This window comes from Dipteris shenzhenensis, chromosome 8, assembly GCF_047967505.1.
Source record: "Dipteris shenzhenensis isolate YYH24624 ecotype China chromosome 8, Dip_SZ_1.0, whole genome shotgun sequence".
Taxonomy (NCBI): Eukaryota; Viridiplantae; Streptophyta; class Polypodiopsida; order Gleicheniales; family Dipteridaceae; genus Dipteris; species Dipteris shenzhenensis.
In genome coordinates, this window is record NC_141603.1 from 47,562,161 (window position 1) to 47,584,850 (window position 22,690).

The 22,690-nt window shown below is 42.7% G+C and overlaps 1 protein-coding gene across 2 annotated transcripts in view; it reads right to left on the reverse strand.

The window, feature by feature from the left end:
- LOC147899604 (aspartate aminotransferase-like) overlaps positions 1-21,120 on the reverse strand; it is a 35,142-nt gene extending 14,022 nt beyond the window's left edge. For both annotated transcript variants that reach the window (XM_087378312.1, XM_087378311.1), the window contains exons 1-3: positions 20,947-21,120; positions 20,774-20,867; positions 20,566-20,669 (exon numbers count right to left, since the gene is read on the reverse strand). In XM_087378312.1, coding sequence (XP_087234438.1) covers positions 20,566-20,669; positions 20,774-20,867; positions 20,947-21,099 — 351 coding nt within the window. In that variant the 5' untranslated portion in view covers positions 21,100-21,120. The remainder of the gene's footprint in view (positions 1-20,565; positions 20,670-20,773; positions 20,868-20,946) is intronic.
- Positions 21,121-22,690: the final 1,570 nt, after the last annotated feature.

Consider the following 22,690-nt stretch of genomic DNA (forward strand, 5'->3'; position numbering starts at 1 on the left):
TGAGTCTGACTCATGTCTCTTGAAAACAACATAGTTGCTTATTACTAGGGCAATGTGGAAGTAATTGCCAAATTTTCAAGGCATTGAGACAGTAGACTTGGAGACATCATAGTTGCCTATTACTGTTCAAGGTTTCAGACAGCATAGTTGCTTATTACTTGGGCACTGCAGAAGTAATTGCCGAATTTTCAAGGCATTGAGACGGCGGATTTTGGGATTATTGTGGTCACCGCCCCGCTGTCTGTTCCATGACAAATCTGCCCTAAAGGGTGGGTCATAAGTACACTAAGAAGTGGCACAATGAATGACGAATACCATGGCTGTATGTTCCGTCCTAAAGGGTGGGTCATAAGTACACTAAGAAGTGGGATTATTCGTCCTAAAGGGTGGGTCATAAGTACACTAAGAAGTGGGATTATTGTGGTTACCTCCCCCACTGTGAGCCCATGTGAGAGGTGTTCCAGCAGCAAAGATCGCATCTAAGAGAGCCATGTGGGATCAGAGTAGGCAGTCTGCCACATAGGCAACAAGCAGATCTGCTATAGCAAGGTCTACAAAGGACAAAGTGGTATGAAATCTGTATGGCTGAAATATAGGACTAGCGGGACCATTCAAATACCTCATTGTATCATCAGGTAAAATTGTCTAGAGACGATGTAGGGCTACAGCATTAGTTACTTTTTGTGACTGGAACAGTCTAGGACTATACTGGTCGTCAATACAGCAACAAAGTCAAGGTCTAGTAGACTAGTGCAGTTTCTTAAGACTGCAAGTGGTCAGTTGGAAGCCCTGAAGGTGTTGAGGATGGTGTAAATTGCACCATCATAGGGGCAAACCCTAACCCTAACCTAAGGGGTTCACATGTGTATCTTCATGTTCATGTTCAATACAACTTAGTGTACAGGTAGCTATATCGTGTGCACTCCTCTCTCTCTCCCTCTCTCACTTCCGCTGTCATGGTATCAGAGCGATGGTGCTCCCACTCCCTTAATGAGTGTCAAGCCCTCCTTCCGTGAGGCATCTTCCATTGAGAGTTTTTCCCTTGAAAGAGAGTGCAAGCCCTTGCTTCCGTCAAGGCATAAGCCCTCTCTGTGAGGCACCTTCATTGTCTCTCTACCTCTTCTTGTAGAGCACTTCTTACTCTTCATTTCGCTTCAGAAAGCTCCTCATTGAGACCTATGGATATTGAGTTATGTGTATTTCAGTTTCTCACTTTGTGCCTCTCCCGGGTGTGTTCTAGCAGCTCCAGGCTCTTCTCTACACGTGTGTTGTGTTCAAAAGTACTCCCGACAGCTTCATTTAGATCCAAACAACTCACTTCAGCTCCTTTGTCATCTCCGGCTTGCCCACACAGTCAGTGGACTGTTTTGCAGGTGGTTCGGGCCAAGTTGCACTTCCAGTAAGTGTTTTGAGCTGTGTATTTCGCTTCGGGACTCTCAGGTGCATTTGCAGATACTCTGCATTGTTGGGTGCATTTGCAGTTACTTTACAGTTGTGGATGCTTTTAACCTCCGTTGGATGCATTTGAGCACTCGTGGGTGTGCTCTTTCAGATTTGGGTTGTGCATTTTCAGTTTGGGATTGCACTTCAGATTGCAGCAGAGTGCAGTGATTGGTTGATGCCATTTTTGCAGTGATTGCATTGTGCAATCAGTGGGATTTCAGAGCAGCCAGTCGTACTTTGCATTTGCACCCGGTATTAGTTTGGGATTTGCATGCACATTTGCAGCCAGTTGCACTTTTGGGACTTGCAATTCTTTTTGCAGGTACATTTGCAGCTTGTGGGTATCCCATTTTGCATCATGTCGACTCTTTCAGACGGTTTTGGCAACTTGTCCGAGGGTGACAATCTGGATGGACCAAACTATGCCTTGTGGTTATTCATGCTTAAGAACATCTTGGTTGGTAAGGGCTTGTGGGATATTGTTAGTGGGGATGAGGTGAGGCCAGCAGGCTCATCTAAATCCAGCACAGCTTCTTTGGGTCAGACTACAAACAGATAGCAGACTGCTACAGCCCCTCCTGCTAGTCCCATAGCATCGACGGAGGAGCAGAAGAAGTTTGACCGCCGCAGTGCCCAAGCGATGTTTTTGATTGCCACAAATGTGAAGAATCATATTATGACGACTATCAAGTCGTGCAAGGATGCAAAGGCAGCATGGGAAAGATTAGCAAACATGTATCATGTTAAGAATGAGGCAAGGGCCATTTCCTTGACAAATCAGCTCAAGGATCTCGAGATGCGGGAACGCCAGGCCATCACTGATCATATTGCCAGGATCACTGATCTACGTGATCAGCTCGCAAGTATTGATGAGAAAATAGAAGACAAGAAGCTCGTCTCTATTACTCTCAATAGCTTAGCGCCCTCATATGGCACATTCATCACTTCATTGACCATTGTTCTCAGGGCAGGTTAGTTGGGCTTTTGTTGCAAGAAGAGGAGAGATGCTCAAATTTTGCCAAAGCCTCTCATCAGGGTGAGCAAGCGCTTGCCATGGGTGGAAAGGACAAATTTTAGAAAAAGTTTGAGCCAAAACACAGCCATACAACTCAGCCCAAGGAGGGGAATGCAAGCAGTTCAAGCAAAAATCAGAAAAATGGCAAATGCAATTATTGCAAGAAGCCAGGGCATTACATCGTAGAGTGTCATAAAAGGATTGCCAATGAAAAGAAGAGGCAAAGGGACAGCTCTAGCAGTAATTTTGTTGCCCCCACTTAAACTCGTGCTTCAGATGCACATGGTGAAGCTCATCTTGCCCAAGGTGATAGAGATTTTGTGTTTGCTGCATTTAATAAGAAGATGGATACCAAGGGGAATTTGAATATTGAAAATCAATCAAGGGACGCTTCCCTTGTTGCAAGTGATACATGGTATATCGACAGTGGTGCTACTAAGCACATGACTCCTCGCCAGGAGTGGTTTGAGAGCATCACACCTGTTCATGGCAGACAGGTTACATGTGCCAATGATGCTTCTCAAGACATCATCGGAGTTGGGCACATTCCCATTCAGCTTGACAATGAGAAAGTTAAGTATATCCGAGATGTTTGGTATGTTCCAGATTTGAGGCAAAATCTGATTTCAGTTTCAAACTTTGCCCATGATCAAGTTGGTCGAATTTCAGGATAACTAATGCAGGATCAAGGATCCAAAGAAATGGTATGAGGTTATAGCAACAGGCACATATGACAAAGGCTTATACAAGCTTGATGCTGAGCCTTATGATCAGAAGGTATTGGCTGTAGCAAACACTTCCCAGGCTGATTTATGGCATGCCAGGTTTGGACGTGTCCATCACAGGGCATTGTCCTACTTGTACAACAATAATATGACTCAGGGAATGCCAAAATTACAGCAACCAGCACATGAAGTGTGTGAGGGGTGTGCACTTCGCAAATTGCATCGCTTGCCATTCAGTAAACAAGGCAAGAGTTGGGTCAAGGCAACCAGAGTGTTGCAGATAGTGCACAGTGATGTATGTGGCCCCGTGACTATTCCCACGCATAGAGGAGCAAGGTACTTTGTGACCTTTATAGATGACTTCTCCAGGTTCACATGGCTTTTTCTCATGAAGGAAAAATCTAAGGTGTTCTATTGGTTTCAAGAGTTCAAAGCTATGGCTCAGAACCAAACCAATTTTAGAATTGGAACACTCAACTCAGATAGAGGGAAAGAGTACATGTCACATGCATTCCAGGGATATTTGAAGCAACATGGGATTAAACATCACTTGACATGCCCTTAGACACCACAGCATAATCCAATCTCTAAGAGAAAGAATCGTACTCTCATGGAAATGACGAGATGCATGCTGAAATTCAAGAGAGTCTCAAAGGCTTTTTGGGGAGAAGCGGTTGTGACAGCCACTTATATTCAGAACAGATGCCCTACCAAAGCTTTGGTTAATGTGACTCCATTTGAGGCTTTGTATGGCTTTAAGCCATAGGTTAGTCATTTCAGAGTTTTTGGCTCAGTGGCATATGCTTTAGTTCCAGATGCACATCGGACAAAGCTTAATGACAAACTCGACTTCTGTTGGTGCAAGCATGGAAGCATGATGACAAGTTAGAAGAGGTAGAGACAATGGCACAAGTATGAAGGCAATGGCAACTCATTCATTCATAGAATGGAGTACATATAGGCAACTGGCCATGAGTAGGTGGAATTTAGATCGACAATTATCTCAATCAGGAAGACCGCCAATGTCTCCTAGAATCTCTCAATCACACACCACACTCCTATATTCACTCAATCACACCTACTGACTGACACATCATCAGTCACACCTAATCAGGCACACCTACACACACGTGTTCACACACTCACTCATGTGATCACACTCACAATCATAGACCTTATAACCCTTGGTGTGATCCCATTACATCGATTTGTCCTTCATACCCCCCCACAAATTGATGACCTCACCCCTGGCAGTAGTCCATGGCTTGCCCACCCTTAGTGGCAACACACATGATCCACAACCTGGACTCACTCTGGTTGCATCGGCAGTAGACTCATTTGGACGCCCTTGCTCCAACATGATCTCACTCCGAATTTGGCTATTGGTTTACAATTAAGAGAATGGACAATGACAGTACATGGGAATACCAAAACATAAGACTCACAATCATTTAAGGGGGACTACCTAGGGCTGAGAACCCTTATTGACCACACACACAATCAACTAAGTTGAAGATGTGGGGAAATTCCTTCCCTTGATGGCAATCTTTGTCTGGCGTCGTTTCCAAGCCACCATTGTATCAAACTCATTAACTTGCTTGTCCATTGCATTGTACTTGGTGTTGATGAAGCAAAGTTTTCCTTCTTTGTGTATCTTCTTGGTATACCAAAGCATAATCTTTTTGTCCATGTGAAGCAAAGTATGCAATTCTAGGCAAGGTCTTACCACATGGGCAGTGTCTAATGCCTTACAAGGTTTGACAAATAGACTCAAGCAAGTGGAACTTGAGAACTTATTCTTCGAGAGCACAATCATCATGTCATCCCCATATAGATGCAAAGAAGTTGCATACATAAGATATATTGCATAGACCACTAAGTCATCTCCAAACATCATGTATGCTACATCCTTGTTGTCAATGTAGCACTTCATCCAAACATATGACTCAAAGACCATGGTTTTCATATAATCAAATTTTTTACGATAAAATACTTCATCCATCCACTTATATGACAAACAGCCATCAATGCAAAGTGAAAGTAGCAAAGTAACCAAAGTTTTGAGCACATAACCATCAGCATTGCATGTAACATGAGGAAGTAATGCAGAAAACCCCCAAATTGAATAGTCAAGAACTGGAGGATCAAATTTGCACTGCTGGAGTTGGCTTTCATAGGGCTTTTAGCATGGAAAGGAAGCTCTATTACCAAAGAGGATCCCCTAGAGAAGAATTGCGCAATGCTGCGTCAGAACGTCTGTAAGAGCAGCGTCTTTCTCGATTGGTTTTTCTGTCTGTTCTTGTATACTAGACCATTGTTGCTCAAACTTCTACAGCATGCTCCTTGTAGCGTTGCTCAACAGTAGCTAGAGCCATTTGATGAATGGCGGCGCCTACAGGGAGAATTGCACGTTTCTTTGGCGGCTGGAAAACGTGTCGGCACAAGCGACAGAGGAAACTATTCCCTAATTCCACCTAGCCAGAATTCGCTCGAGGACAAGGATGCTTCAGCTCAAAGGGTTCGGGAAATGGTCGCCTAGATTGGGAGAACAAGCTTAAGGAAAATCGGGAAAGAAGGTGGAAGAAAACATGAAGAAGGAGAGAGATGGGGAAGATGATGACATGGCAGTTTTGGAAGCTTTAGAGGCTCATGGAGGTCGGAGTGGCTCTGATACCACATGTTGGTGCAAGCATGGAAGCATGATGACAAGTTAGAAGAGATAGAGACAATGGCACAAGTATGAAGGCAATGGCAACTGATTCATTCATAGAATGGAGTACATATAGGCAATTGGCCATGAGTAGATGGAATCTAGATCCACAATCATCTCAATCAGGAAGACCACCAATGTCTCCTAGAATCTCTCAATCACACACCACACTCCTATATTCACTCAATCACACCTACTGACTGACACATCATCAATCACACCTAATTAAGCACACCTACACACACATGTGTGTTCACACACTCACTCATGTGATCACACTCACAACCATAGACCTTATAACCCTTGGTATGATCCCATTACATCGATTTGTCCTTCAACTTCATGTTCTAACACCTCCCCATGAAGGAAAGGTGAGGGACTACTGGAATGGAACCAAGAACAGAACATAACAATGTCGGACTACAATCTGTCCACCCCAAGTAACTTAGAGGCTAAAGTTTGAGCATGTTTAGAGGTTGATCCAAGCACTCTCATGGCTTGAGACTCAATATGACTCAGAGGCTCATGTCTTAGCATGGCTACATGACCAGCTCATAGGTCTAGGAATACACCAACATCCTGGAACTTGGCCAGGCCTGATAAAGAGACCCAACCAAAGCCAATACATGGCTCCCACAATACATCCCCCTCCTGGCTCCAAAATAGGGTGACATGGAGCCACACACCATAGATAGCAAAACATCATTTTAGAAAGATTATCCAAGGTTGAGAACCTTTATTGACTCCATATACAAAATAGAAAATATTTTGTATATGGAGTCAATAAAAATATTCATTTTATGCATAGCAAGGGCAGAGAACCAATAAAAGATCCCCAAGTAGCTGCCTACATAAATGTGCACATCTCCCAGTCAATGAAGTTCATGGCGAGAATGCCCCTGAAGATATGGTGATGTCGGCCATGGAAGAACCTACCAAGGGCTATTACTCCATGACTCTCAAAATGGCGGGTGGAGAGTCTCCTAAGATCCTCAAATGTGAGAGATTATGCTTTAGGAAGGTCTTAACACTGATATGGATCAGTGACAATATCTAATCCTTTACACTAAACTGGTAGAAGTAAAATTAGAGTTTCTGCACTTTTAGGGTTTCTCACAAAAATTAGGTTTAAAAAATTTCAGGGCATTTCAAAATTTGTTGCAGGAAAGTGTCCTAGCAACATGCAAGAGCCCTCTGATCATGAAAGCCCCAAAAAATACCGAGTATCCAAGCTGAAATTGCAAAACTCGACTTTTAGGTTAAAAAACACAGTTTTGATTGTTTTTCTCAGATTTCAGCTCTGAATTTTCTGTTCAGTGTTGTCCGGCTGCAATAGAGGTGGGCGGATGTAGAGATAAAGGTGACAGCTGAAAAACGACCTCGACCAAACCCTAAATCGTTAAAAACAGTATGGCGGCTGGTAAAGAAGCCATGAACTGCAGATTCGAGCTGTTAAATAGTTGTTGTCGCCCAGCTTGTAGGAGCTACTTGAAGCTGATTTTCAGTGATGAAGTGCCTCCAAACTTCCTGCAACAACAGCTCACGAACGTGCTAAAAAAGGGGTCTGCTGTCGATTGTGGATGTTTGAGGATAACTGGCTTAGAACTGTGTGGACAGGGTGTGGAGAGGACGGTTGCGGAGGCGGAGGGTGGAGGCAGAGCAGTCGCCCTAGCTGAAACAGCAGCTTAGAGTGAAGTTTTTGCAACAAAGAGCTCCAAGACCAGCAGCTTCACCAATGGAAATAGGTCCAATCTTGACTTTGTTGAAGAAGAGCAGGTCATGTGTAGGAACAAAGTGGAGACAGGTTGTGAACACAAGTGAGCAAGAGTGCACACACAAGAAAGCTCCAATAGAAATGTTCAAATGAAACAATACAAGTACTTGGTATATATAGTACCCAAGTACTACTGGTCAACCATAGGGTTGACTTTTATGCCTACAACACCATATCTTTGTAATCTCTTACAAATCCCCCCTCAAAGATATGGCTGAAAGTACCCTGGAAACATCTCAGGTGTACCCTGCAGTACCTAAAGTACCATGGTTACACAAATTCATCCAGATGGATATGCAACCTATGGGAGTACATAAAAACAATGTCATTGTGAATCACTTCACAACCCCCCTTGACATTGTGAGAATGTCTTTGATCCCTAAGCCATGTTGATGTCGTAAGAAAAGATCTGTTGACAGGGCTTTGGTGAAGATATCTGCCACATTGTTCTCAGATGGACAATAGATGAGATCAATGAAGCCATCAGAAATACAATCCCGTACATAATGATAATGATTTTCAATGTGTTTCATGCGAGCATGAAAGACAAGATTGTTGGCTATGGCAATGCAACTCTGGCTATCACAGAAGATAGAGTTTGCTTCGCCATCTTGTGCATGATGCAAGTCATGCAAAAGCTTCCTTAACCACATTAACTCCGTAGTGGCTGAATTTGCAGCTTTGTACTATGCTTCACTAGAGGAGAGAGAGACTCGCTCTTGCTTCTTACTGAGCCATGAGATACAGGCCGAACCCAATGAGAAGCAATAGCCAGTAGTGGACCGTCTGTCGTCAATGTCCCCTGACCAATCTGAGTCGGTGAAACCACTCAGCTTTAGATCACAATCTGAAGCATAATGCAAGCCAAGAGAGAGAGTGCCATGGACATATCTGAGAACCCTCTTTGCTGCATTCCAATGTGTGATCGTGGGACAATGCATGAACTGGCTCAAAAGCCCTGTGGCGTAGACAATATCAAGCCGTGTGGAGCATAGATATATCAAACTGCCAACCAACTGCCTGGACAAAGTGCCATCAAACTTTTCAGCAGTTTCATGCTTACTCAGCTTGAGTCCCTTTTCCAATGGGGTAGCCACAGGCTTACAGTTCTCTATTTTAAATTTCTGCAACAACCCCTTTGAATACTTTGTCTGTGACATAGAGATCCCATCATGGGTTTGCCAAAACTCAATGCCAAGACAATAATGCAATAGGCCCAAATCTGTCATGTCAAAGTTGTGACATAAAGCGGACTGCACTGCTGTAATTTGCTTCAAATCATTGCCAGTGAGTATGATGTCATCCACATATAGTACCAATATGACCAATTCTGATTTTTGTTGCAGAACATATAGATTTGGCTATGTATGAGTGTTTACGGAGCCCTAGGACAGCAAAAAGTGATGTATCTTCTGATACCACGCATGAAGTGCTTGCTTCAGCTTGAGTCCCTTTTCCAATGGAGTAGCCATAGGCTTACAGTTCTCCATTTGAAATTTTTGAGACAACCCCTTAGAATACTTTGTCTGTGACATAGAGATCCCATCATGGAGATTCCATCATGGGTCTGCCAAAACTCAATGCCAAGACAATAATGCAATAGGCCCAAATCTGTCATGTCAAAGTTGTGGCATAAAGCGGACTGCACTGCTGTAATTTGCTGCAAATCACTGCCAGTGAGTATGATGTCATCCACATATAGTGCCAACATGACCAATTCTGATTGTTGTTGCAAAACATATGGATTTGGCTCTGTATGAGTGTTTACGAAGCCCTGGGACAGCAAAAAGTGATGTATCTTCTGATACCACGCACGAGGTGCTTGCTTCAGCCCATATAGAGCCTTCCGGACTTGCATACCTTGTGCTCTTGTCCCTTCGCCTCAAAACCTTGGGGCTGATGTACATAGACCTCCTCTTTAACATCTCCATTGAGGAAAGCAGTCTTGACATCCATCTGGTACACTGACCAACCATAAAATGCAGCAAGAGAGATGACAGAACGAATGGTGGCCACTGGAGCAAATGTCTCCTTATAATTTATCCCCTCCTCTTGTGCATACCCCTTGGCAACCAAACGGGCTTTGTATTTCTTAACTATGCCATTTGAATGGTATTTCACCTTATAAATTCATTTCGTGCCAACCACATTTTTCCCAATGGGCGCATCAACCAAGTCCCATGTGGCATTCATGGATTTAATCTCAGCTTCCATAGCTTTCTGCCATGCCGGATTATGCTGAGCATCCTTGAAGCTCTGAGGCTCATTTTCAACTTCCATCACTGAGGTCATTAAAGCAAAATTGACCTTTTGCTGATTTTTCTGAGTGCTGGCCGTGGTTTTTCTTAAAGTAGGCTGATCCTTAGCATCTTGAATGGTCAACCTTGCCCAATGTGGAATAGATTTCTCTGCTATACCACTCAGGGCTGCATCAACATCTTTAGTGCCTGAACACTCGCCATAGCCTGGGAAGTCATGCATCGTCCACATCAACACTGCTTTGCAGTTGAAGTCTCGTGACGAGGGAGGCCATCATGCACCTCAATACCTCTCCAAAGTATCTCTAGCTCATCAATCAAAGGCTCCAAATAAACATCAGGATTTTTGATTTTATGTTTCCATGGAATTAGAAGGGATAACATAACATGTCCTTTCTTAATCGCCATAGAGGGTGGAAGATTATAATTCACCAATATATCACTAGCCATACACTGTAAGAGGTGCTTTTGAGACCAAATGGGTTCACACCCTCCATACCCAATCCAAGTCTCAAGTTCCTACGTTCTTCCTTGAAGCTTGGCCATGTGTCTTCAATATGCTTCCACGCAGGAGTTCTCCACTTGCCATCGGTTGATCGATGGGAGGAATGCCATGACATGAGCTCTACGATGGATTTGCACTTGAACATATGTTGGATGCGAGGGATTGTGGGATAATGTCGCAAAACCTTATGAGGAACATCCAAATTTTTGAGATCTGCTCTATATCTTGCCTCTCCACAAGTAGGACACTCTCTTGCATCCTTATGTGGTCCACGAAACAGAACACAATCGTTGACGCATGCATGGATGCGCTTGTAATCTAATCCTCCAAGAGAGGTCACATGTTGCCTCGCCATATCTCTTGAGGTCAGTAATTTTAAAAAGCATTCGAGTAATCAACCCACTAGCATAATTCATCACGTTTGCAAAATAGACTTTAAAGCTTACTTGAGTAATGCATTCAAACTTGCATTGCTCCATCCATAGATGGTTTGTAAGTTTAATAACTCAAGGGAGGCACGTAGAACAGAGAATGTGCACCCCTCAAATAGTGGAATCGATGCTGCAGTAAAAAGATCGTCCTACTCCATGCTATCATCCCTACCTGAGGATTGATGGACATATAAATCCTGCACCATATCATCAAACACTCCTCCTCCACGGCCTCATGAGGTAATGGTGGAGGGCTACTATCACCATCACTCCATGCATCCGTAACGGTACCTCTTGAAGATCCCACTTCATATCACCAACGCTTTGCCTCCTCACGACGAGCATAGGGCAACATATGTGGGTGTGACACTGCATCCTGTATAAAATTAAAAAAGGATCATATATCAAACACATGAACACCCATAGGTATCTCAATCAACCTTAACTCTTTAACACTTACCATGTTTACGGTCACATCCCATTCTCCAAACTTTGAGACATGATTGAGTGTAGTTCTGCATGCACGATACATGTTTCCTCGACATCGATCACACATACATTTGATTTTTTGCTCCAACCACATTTTCCGGTGGTGAATATGGCCTCACGACGTTGCCTCCAAACATGAGGCTGTCTATTCTCATTAATTGGCTGCAAATCTGAAACATTTGAGGGAGAGCCATCCTCAACATGTGGCAAGCCATATGAACTATGAGAAGTAGAAGGGGAAGCATCAAGAGACTCCATCTCATCATCCTCAAACTGGATGATGTCCAAAGAGGTGTCATCGTATGGTGGCAAGTCTGCAAGAGCGGCTGCATGCACTCATTCTTAGCAAAGAGAGCATCTTTGCTGATTATTACCTTCCTAGTAGCGGGATAGCCTAAATCCCCTGCTTTCAGTGCTATACCCCACGAAAATGCATTTGTTAGTGTATTCTACTAGGAGTTCTAGTAGAGTCTTACATGTGAGTGCCACGTGTCTTATTGGGAGCCCTCCCATATACATTTGTACACTCTAGTGTGTATGCCTATCCTATAAAGGCTTGTACTTGTCACTTATCAGATCATTCAATCTAATCAAGCCTACAAGCACTTAGGTCTCCATGTGAGTACTTTCTTTTGTTTCATGCTCTTTCATTATGTTCTTCATATTTTCTAGTTGTTTCCTTTGCTTCCGTCCTCCATAGCTCTCTTCCCTTCCTACCCTACCTCCTCTTCCTACTCCACTATGTTCCTTCAATTTACCTATCTTTAGAAATTTCGAAGATTCATGTACCCTAAGGTAGACTTTCTCATTTACTTCAAACTCCAACCTTCTACGGTGAGGGTTTGCATAAGTACGTGCTTTATTCTAAGCTCTTCTGATGCTATCTTTATCTAACTTAAGCATTTGATTCATATTCTCAAGAAAGTCCATTAGGGGAGATTTGGGGTCTCAAAAGGGCCTCCAATTAGTGTTTTCTAATTGCAAGGGATTATAGAGGGATTTGAGGAGTACCAATGAGAGTGCTTCTTTGTGTGGGGCAATGGTGCATTGAGGTGTACAACAGGACATGTTGAGCATTTATGGATGGGAAGACCTCTCATCCATGGTTTAGACCCGTGATCTTCACTCCCAGCCATTGATCTGCCCTTCATTTGATCCTTTAATCTCCACCATTAAATCTATCCAAAATATAATGGTTCACAACAAATCGCGACCTCTCCCTCTTTATTAGACCTCTACTTTGTCAACCTTTGCCAGTTTAGAGCCCACCAAAGGTACCTCCTACCAATTTGAGCATCCTAGGCCTTTGATTCATCCACCATCCACCTCCATCCAAGGGCCAAGGTTGATCAATTTCAAAATAAAGATATCCATTCCAGTTGAGTAAATGCTAGGAGACCCTTAGCCCATGGGTTACCATAGTGGGTTCACTTGATCTTAGGTTAATCCATTTCTTATGAGGCCTTTTTGAGACCCCAATTCTCCCCTAATATTTGGCCGCTTGAACCTTCTCTTTTTCGAGTCCCACTGCAATTGGGGCTCTAGGTTGAAATCCATACATCATCATGAATGGACTAAAACCTGTAGTTGAATGTTTGGCATTGTTATATGCAAATTCTAATATGGGCAAATATTGTTCCCAATTAGTTATCGTTTACTTACATATGCTCGAAGCACATCCTCAATGACCTGGTTGACCCTTTCATTTTGACCATCGCTCTGTGGATGATCCACGGTGCTCATATTCAAAGAAGTTTCCAACCTCATAAACATAGCCCTCCAAAAATTGCTTTTAAATTTGCTATCCTAGTCACTAACAATTCCGGCTCATAGTCCATACAATTTATAAATATGCTCCACAAACAGCCTAGCTAATTCTGGAGTTTTAACATTTTCATTGGTTGGAATAAAGTGAGCCATCTTGGTCAATCGAATCACAATTACCCGCACTAAGTCGTGCCTCCTCTGTGTCCTAGGTAATCCAACAATAAAATCCATGGAGATGCTTTCCCATTTGCCAAATGGGATCTCCAATGGGTGTAGGAGACCTCCTATCTTAAGGCGTTCAACCTTATTGACCTAGCATTTTTGGCACTTCAATTCATAGTCTTGGCTGTCTTTATCTATTCCACGCCAAAAGAATTGCATCTTCAGAAGCACGTCTTCTGAATTCCCAAATGTCCAGCACTCGGACTATCATGACACTCGAATTTATGACCAACCTGTGGTGTGTCACCGTTTCCATGTGACTCCTCAATGAAAGCTCCTCCATTAGTTGGATCCCTATTCTTAATTGCTTTCCATATTTCAGAAAAGTGAGGATCACACTCGCATTTTCCTTTTAAGGACTCTAGGAAATTATTCTAGAATTGAGTAAAACTCAATTCATTAACAATTGGCATTCGGCTAAGGGCCACATTGAACTTCCCCTTCCAATATGTCAATTGGATATTGAACTCTTACATTATTTCAGCCCATCTTGCTTTTCTTGATGTTCAGTCTAGAGGAAGGCTACATGTCTTCTTCTGATATCCTTCAGGGGGTTCTCTTCTAGCCGGTCAAGATTGCAAGTTTTATGGAGCAAGGTACAGATTCACAGTGGTACCTAGATCTCAACCCTCTTCTTCTAGCTCTCGGTTCATGGAAACTTTGGCTCTATGGAGGTGTCTCTATCCGATCTTTGCAGTGGGACCTTGGAGAGTGGGAGTGGATTGATGAAGGGCACCAAGAGAAGAGCATCCCCTTCTTTTGTTACATGGTTAGAAATGCCAGGAGATTTCAGCTTAGTTGTAGAGGTTGGAGGCCCTCTAGATCTCCTCATTGGGACAGCTTTCACGTTTCTGCAGATGTGCAGAAAAACTTTTGGAGGAGACTCAAGAACTGAAAAATCACTCTCTTCTTTTAGCTTTCTATTCACGGAGGGATTACAGTGAGCCTGTGGAGGTCCCAGTTCGAGGCTAACCCTACATGTCCTTGTTGTCATTCTGCAATTGAGACAGTTCAGCGTTGTCTTTGGGAGTGCAAATAGGCAAGGACGATCTGAAAGGGCGTTGCGAGGATATTATGTACTTTCCATAATTCACCCTTCTTCATGACCTGGGGTTTAGTGGCTTGGCTTTCTCTTACAAGGCCTTAGGTCTTTTTCGAGGGACATGATTCAGATGGGGCTTTTTTTGTTCGTCAACACTTAGTAGAATCATGTCTCCTACAGAATGTTGCTTTTACTCTTTTTAGAGCTGCACATGCTTCGGTAGACACATCATGGGAGATTTTAGCTAGTATTACAGCTTGGCATATTTGGAAAGCCAGATGTACAGAGACATTGGATTGATCCCAAGTTCACCCATATTGGACATTGGTTAGTATTTGGACGGATACTACACATACCTTGATGGCCATCTGAACGAGCATGCAGGGGTCATTGACAGTAGCCTCTACTAGGAGGAACAATTTCTTCAAAGTTTGGAGGGGATCTCCTTTCTTCTCTAATTCTGTCTCAAGGTTGACTTGGCATTTTCAGCCTCATCCCTAGTTATTTGCTAGCACTTAATATAAGTATTTTTTTACAAAAAATAAAAAAATCAATTTTATGCTTTCTTGATTAAAAATGATCTCGAATTTGGAACCATACAACTAGTGCCTCCATTTCTTCAAAGCATAGACTATAGCATACTGTTCCTTCTCATATGCCAAGTGATTCCATTAGGCACGGTCTAACTTTTTACTTTCAAAAGCCACTGGTTGACCCTTTTGTACTAGTACCACCCCAATAGCAAAATGACTAGCATCTGTTTCAACCATGAATGGTTCATTGGGATCCACTACCTTTAAGACAGGAGCAAATGCTATATCCACTTTTAACTTCTCAAAACTATACTTTTGAGATTCGTCCCATATGAAGGTACTTCCCTTCCCCTTAAGCTGGTCCGTCATCGGAACAGCAATCTTAGCATAGTCTTGGATGAATCAAGCACAAGAATGTTTGCAATTCTTGAAGGTTTGTAGGATGTGGCCATTCCAATAAGGCCCTAACCTTCTCAGGATCCATACGATCCCTTCTTGGGATTTAATATGTCCCAAGTACTTCACTTCTTTTACAAAGAATTCACATTTGGATTCTTTTGCAAAAAGAGAATTATCTCTAAGCAATTGAAACACATTCCTCAAATGTTCCAAATGCTTTTTTCTCATTTTACTATAGATTAGGATATCATCTAAAAATACTACAGCAAATTTTCCTAAATATGGCCTCAAGAAATTGTCCATAGGTGGCAAAAAGTTGTTGGAGCATTTGTTAAACCAAATGGCATAACTTTAAACTGATAATGCCCGTACCTAGTACAAAATGATGTCTTAGGGACATCCTCTTCTCTAATTCGTACTTGGTGATATCCTGATCTTAAGTCAATTTTAGTAAAATATTTTACCCCTTGCACTTGATCAAAGAGCTCATTAATGCGAGGCATAGGATACTTATTTTGTTATTGTGATTTTATTTAAGGTTGTATAATCTATGCATAAACGCATAGTGCCGTCTTTTTTCTTTACCAGTAAAACTGGTGATGACCATTGTGAATTACTAGGTTGAATTTGGTCCTTCCTAAGGTATTCAACTAGTTGTCTTTCCACCTCACATTCTTCCGTTTGACTAATTTTATAGGGTGGTTTACAAACAGGGGTAGATCCTAGAATTATGTCTATTTTATGATATACATCTAGCTCGGGAGATAAACCATCAAGTAAGTCATTCGAAAAAACATCTTTAAATTCAACCATTAAATCCTTAAACAAAGAATCATACTTTTTAATCACATCAAGAGAAAATTTATTCCTTTTAGATGTAGCAAAAAAATCACCAATAAAAGAAAGTTCACTAAGATATACCTTGCATTATTGTTGTTGTAGAAGTCGTTCCAATTCCATCGAACAAATAAGGGGAGAGTTGGCACATCATGTTCTCCTTGAATCTAGAAGACTCTACAATCTTTTTCAAACATAATGGAGTTATTTAGATAACTTTGCTATAAGCTATGCCCAAGACTATGCAACCATTCTCAACCAAGAACATCATCGGTTCAATTGAGATGCATGATTTGAAAATCCAAGGCACCCTGATAACCTTGAAATTCCACCTCTACGTCGTGAATCATGGTGTCCCAAACTTTTGTAACACTGCCCTTTGCTAGAGAGACCACATATTTATGGGCACTTGGACTTTCTGACTTCTTCAATTTCTTAACTAGCAAGTAGTTTAAGAAATTATGTGTTGCGCTATCATCAACCATAATTCTTACCCTGTTCCCCTTCATTTTTCCATGCATCATCATTAAATCATGGGGACCAAAGGTGGGCTGCCACATTGCCGATGATAGACATCACATGTGGGTGTTGTCCTTATGATAAACCTCTACCTCAGTGTACTTTTCAGTACCATTAAGCAGCAACACCTACACCTCGTATACTTGTTTTTGTGGAGGTTTATTTGGGCTTTAGCTCCCGCATGTTTATTTAGGGCAGTTCCAAGCAGCTGGTCTTTGTCCAAACATTTGAAGCAAAGATTTTCTTGCTTGGCCATTTTATAATCCTCTTTCTTCAGGAGATGATATTTTGTGTTTGAGGTTTCTTAGGTGGTGCCTGAGAAACCTACTTCTTGAAATGCCCCTTTCTTTTCAAATTGGGAAATTTGTTGAACTTAGGAACAAAGCGTGTTTGTTCTGAAGTTCCAGATTTGGACTTCCCCGTTGCGTCATCATAGATTTGGGGCATATTTAATTGCTTCTTCAAAGGTCTTGTGAGAATTTCTTCTCACCTCAACCTTATAGGTGTCTTGCAGACCTCTCACGAAACCCCTTATCTTCTAGAATTCATTGATAAGGATTGCCTCCCTATAGTTCGCTATGTGCTGAACTCAAGTGTTCTTACTCATAGTACGATTATCCCAAGCCTTCCAAGATCTTTCTAACTCCTTTTTAGGTCAAAACTCTTTTAAGAAGGCTAGTTCAAATTCAGCCCAATACCTAGGGATCCTATCATTTTCCCTGAGGCGCATCCACCATTTATAGGCCTTATTTATGAGGGAAAGACTCGCTTCCACAACTTGATTTTTAAAAGGGGTATTCCTGAGTCGATGGAAGTCTTGCCATGTTTGCAAGAATGTATTAAATGTGTCCTTGTTGCATTCTTTTTCTTCCCCATTGAAAATTGGGGGTTTCAAGTCCTTAAGTATATTGGAGGTTTCTTTAAGTCGAGAGATGGCCCTCTCAATTTGCCCAAGAGGAGTCGGTGATTGCACCATAGGAGTTACCAATTGAGAATCGGATGGACTGGCAACAAAGAGAGATCCCTCTTGATGTTATTTTAGGTAGCCAATAAGGTCACCCTATTCAAGCTGACATTAAACCCAATATGTGGGGGCTGTGTATAGCCCGGCCAAGTGTCTATTGGGCTGGGGCAAGATAGCAGCACCGGGGCTATTGGATTGTGGAATTGCGCAGCAGATCCAGTGGGCAAGGGCCCACATCAAGACAAGCTGATGTTAAAGTCATCTACTAATGCAAGTAGTATAGGAGACGTAGGGCATCTGTACCACCAAATCGGAGCATCCTACCCTAGATGGTGAGAACCACTCACTCCGATCCCACTGCACCAGGTCTGTCTTCCATCAACCAAAGGTGCTAGCTAGAGGAACCCTACTCTCATACTCATATCGTTGGGTTCAATAGTCCAACTCTGCCTCAACCGACCAACTAGTCTAATCCTCTACCCTATCACACTAAGTGGGTGACTGAGAAGGCCTCCGCTATGTGCCAAATCAGTTGGAACAGCCTGCATAAAGGGCAAAAATCCCCCACACCCACTAGTCAAAATAGCTAGCCTCCGCAAGATGCCTTCCAAGAAAGCCCAATCCACCTTGTCATAGGTCTTCTTGAAATCCAACAAGAGGATAGTAAGAGGATGGGCCTCCTCCCATGCTCAATCTGTTGCCTACCAAAATGTAAAGATGTTTTCCGGAATACACCTCTGTTGTACAAAACGTGTTTGGGTATCATGCATGATGTCAGAGAGGTGTGGATGGAGCCTCAAGCCCAAGGCCTTGGCTAAGATCTTGTAGGCAATGTCCAAAAATGTGATTGTAACTGTTAGTCTAGTTCCCCGTTTTATCGGGATTAGGCAAATCCAACCTCAAGCAAACGACTCAGGGAGAAGCCCCAAACCAAAGATCTGCTAAAACCCAAACATTAGGGAATGTGGATTTGCTCGCAAATGCAATGAAAGAATATTTGGGAAAGACATCCTTGCTCAATCATCTCTACGCTATGAGAGCCTTGAGGGCTTCAAAGAGCTCCTCATTTATGTGGGGGGGGCCTCTAACTACACCCTAATGCCTAGGGTGACCACAGAGGGGATGTGGGCCTAGACCTCCTCCTGGGCTGCCGGCACCTCCCTTGCCTAAAAGAGCTGTCTGCAGAACGAGTCAGTCATATCATGTGGGTCTAAATGCATCTGGCCTCCTTCGTGTCTCAACCATTGTAACTAGGACCCTACTTACCTCGAGCCTATGGTTTGGAAGAATTTCGCATCATCCGATTGTCCAGGGTATTGCCTCCAACTGCAAGTGGCATCCTATGCATGTAGTATGAGAGAAGAAGGGCACCTCCTCCACTCTGACCACGGAGGTGTTTGATCAGAGTGATCTCATGGCAAGATGAGCAATGTGGATATGTCTGAGGATAGGGATACCCGTGTAGGGTGGCTCAACATTTATGCTCCCACATGCCGGCAACAAAGAGCACCCTTTTGGTGCCAGCTCATAAAGAGTCTTCTAGACATGGATTCTTATCGGAGGTGACTTCAATAATTTTGAGTTCAAGGAAGACGAGCATTCCTTCGCGGCCATGCCTGCCTCCTCAGAGTGAGACATATGGAAACAGTTTATCTTCATTGTCAGGTGTTGGGATCCTTAGACAGCATGAAGTCTGAATTTCTCCTTTACGCAGTGCCTGCATGATGAGTTCTTGGACAGATTGGGCAGATTTTTACATCGGCGATCGGGCCTTGCATATAGGGGGAATTCATCAGCATTCTACTCGGCATGACGATGTCGGACCATTCACCCACTGTACTACATCTAGAACAGCCACATCAAGGGCTTCCCTAAAAAGGGGCGTGAATATTAGACATGTTTACAGAGGTATCAGCGAATGGCCCAAATCTGATATTTTGAACACATACCAGACCTCCCAGGACGTCAACATCATCGGCCTAGGCTGACCAAGTTTTGGAGTCTTCACACAAGGTGGTATAAGGAGTACCTTCCCAAGCAAGGCACCATGGTCTCCCAAACGGCATACCGGAGAAGTTGATTCATACTGGACAATCTGTTGTAAGGAACTCATCCAGTGAGAGAAAAGAGGTCAATGGAAGGGCCAAAATCATGGATCCTTTGAACATGAGAGATCGCCTGACCACCCGATCCTTCCAACAAAACGGCAAAACTCAACGTCACATGGAGCACCGATGTCCATAGCCATCCATTTTCCAACTCCGAAAAGGAAGGACGCTTCCTCGTGTATACTCAATATTCTGCTTGATCTGCTCCAAACTTCAGCATCCCATATCCACTTAGTGACTGTATTTCGCACCACCTCTGCATGTGAAACATTATCGTCCTTGCATGTTGCTCTTTGTGATACCTGCACCTTCCTCTCGCGACATTCGAGAACGCGTCGTTCAAACCTTCTCGGATTCGCCCCAACTCTACCTACGTTCTTCATCACCTTGTACAGTGAGCCGAAACGTTTACATGGACGCCTCTCGTGGCAGGCACATGCGTTCAGGTGAGCTTTAATGGCAGTTGGATGATTGGTAGAGATGGGAAGCACTGGGTAACAATTACGCATACTTGGAAGGGCCACCTCCTACCAAAGCACGGCTACTATGATTATGCGTACCTTTGTACGGCCTGATTCCAAAGTGGCACGAGTGACAAATCCTTGAAAACTGCAGAACTCACTTCAAGAGTCTTATACGGGCAAGCATTAATCATCTTACTTGATACATGCGCCATTTTATGAAAACGACACGTCGCATGCACCATATGCAAGTATTAATCATCTTACCTCTGCAAAAACGTCGATGGAAAACAATAAACAGATGCATGACTCATGAGCTCACCTGCGGTAGTCCCGTTAAAGGACAGAAAGATGGAGATTTACCTCATCCCCAGGAGCGCAAACCGCAAGAACTGCTTGCATAATACTCTGCTTGGCTCCATTGCTGACCAAAATCTCGTCTATCGCATAACTAAGTCCATTTTCATCTGATACAAGATACAAAACTGGCGGACATGAGCATTTGCTTACATGCACTAGTTTCTTCGTGCCAAATGTCGAACGTTACTGGAATGGTGTAATGGGATATAACCGAGGAGCTTGGAACAAATGGCAGTACGAAGCTCAAAAGTTCCTTCATTAGAGGTGTAGCGTGTGCAACCATTACGAAGGGCGGTGACACCAGACTGCAAAGCAAAGAAAATCCTCAATTTCAGAATTCACCAAGCGTGAGCGACAACAGGTCGAATGAAGGTGGAAGATGACCTCAACGATGGGAGAGGGGGTGTCGAAGTCAGGTTCACCGGGCACCAAACTGATAACAGGGACACCGGATTGAATCAAAGAATTGGCAAGATCAAAGATGGCCATGATGCGGGAAGAATTGAGAGCTGCGAGTCGGGGGTTTAGGCACTGCATGATTTTTGTTTTTGGCCAAGCTTCGCTCAGCCTTTTGCAATTTGAAGCCTTGCATTTGATTAGTTTCAATTTATTTTTTCTTAACTAAATAAATAAATTTCAATAGTTGCCCACCATAAACTTTTAATCGTTCATTTGTTTTCACATTCGCACTTCATTAATTAGCTTGTCCCGGAGTCCTATCAAGGGACACAAGGGCTTTAATTCATTTGAAGCAACTTTTGCCTTACTTTGAAATATTAGTTGCCCACCATGACTTTTAATCATTCATCTGTATTCGTATCCTTGCCTGTCGAAAAGATTAGTATTGCCGTAATTTGAATAGGTGCCCACCATCACTTAATTTGAATACCCTCTCATTCAATTTGGGCACAATTAATTAATTAGTTTGTGGGGGAGTGGGATAAAGGGGGGAGGGCTTGAATGCCCACAGTATCCGTGCCCATCGAAAAGATTACCCCCACATTCAATTTGGGCGCAATTAATTACTTAGTTTGTCGGGAGTGGAATAAATGGGGGAGGGATTTAATTAAATAAAGGGGGGAAAGGGAGGGGCAATAATTAGAGAGGGAAGAGGGAGGGACAATCTCACTCATGGGGAGAGGAGAGTTTGAATTAAATAAGGAGGGGCACTAGAGAAGGGGGATCACTTATCAAGGGTATGTATAGGGGAAGGAGACTTTATAATACTTAGTCTATCAATATAATATTACTTTGTAACTTGATGATAGGGCTCACCAGTTGGACAAATGAAGGTTTTGAGTTCAAATCTTTTCTTGAAGGTTTGGGGAAGCCACCTTGCACATAGTCCATGCATAAAGTAAATTTAGACATGCATAAATAAATTAAACCATAGGGAAACATAGCTTAATTAAAGTATAAATAAATTAAACCATAGAGAAACATAGCTTAATTAAAGTGTAAATAAATTAAGCCATGGATAAACATAGGTTAATTAAGCCTCCGTGCACTAAAACTAATTAAAATTGATAGCATAGGTGAATAGGGGGAAAAGGTGGCAAGTTCTCATGTGTGCGTGTATATATTGATATAGGGGAAAAAGGTGGCAAGTTCTCGTGTGCGCGTGTATATATTGATTTATTTATTTATTTGTTCCCCTTTTTATCAAATTTATCACGAGAAATTCTCTTTGTTTTTAGTACTTCTCTCTCTTTTGCTTGGAGAGCGACATACCTCCTATACTTTTTTAAAAAATTGATTATTGCAATCAAAAGCAAGTGATATTGAGTACTCCTCTCTTTTTGTTGAGAGGGACATAGTACTTTACTGATAGCACCATACCAAGGGGGGCATATTTGGGGGGGATGGACATTCCTACTCTACTCAGATTCCCCTCGATCATTTGTTTTCACTCCAATTCACAAGCCTTCCCCAATCAACCCTATGTAAGGCCTTTGCCTATGTCCTTAATATAATTGAGGTTGTTCTCTCTCTAGAACTTAATGCTCTCTCTCTCTACAGATGTCACCTTTAGAAAGCTCCTAAAAAAGAGCATTTTTAAAAAATGAAGAAGTTGTGAGTTGTGTGCCAAGTGGGAGGAACACGCGGGTACCATGTGATAATTCAAGGA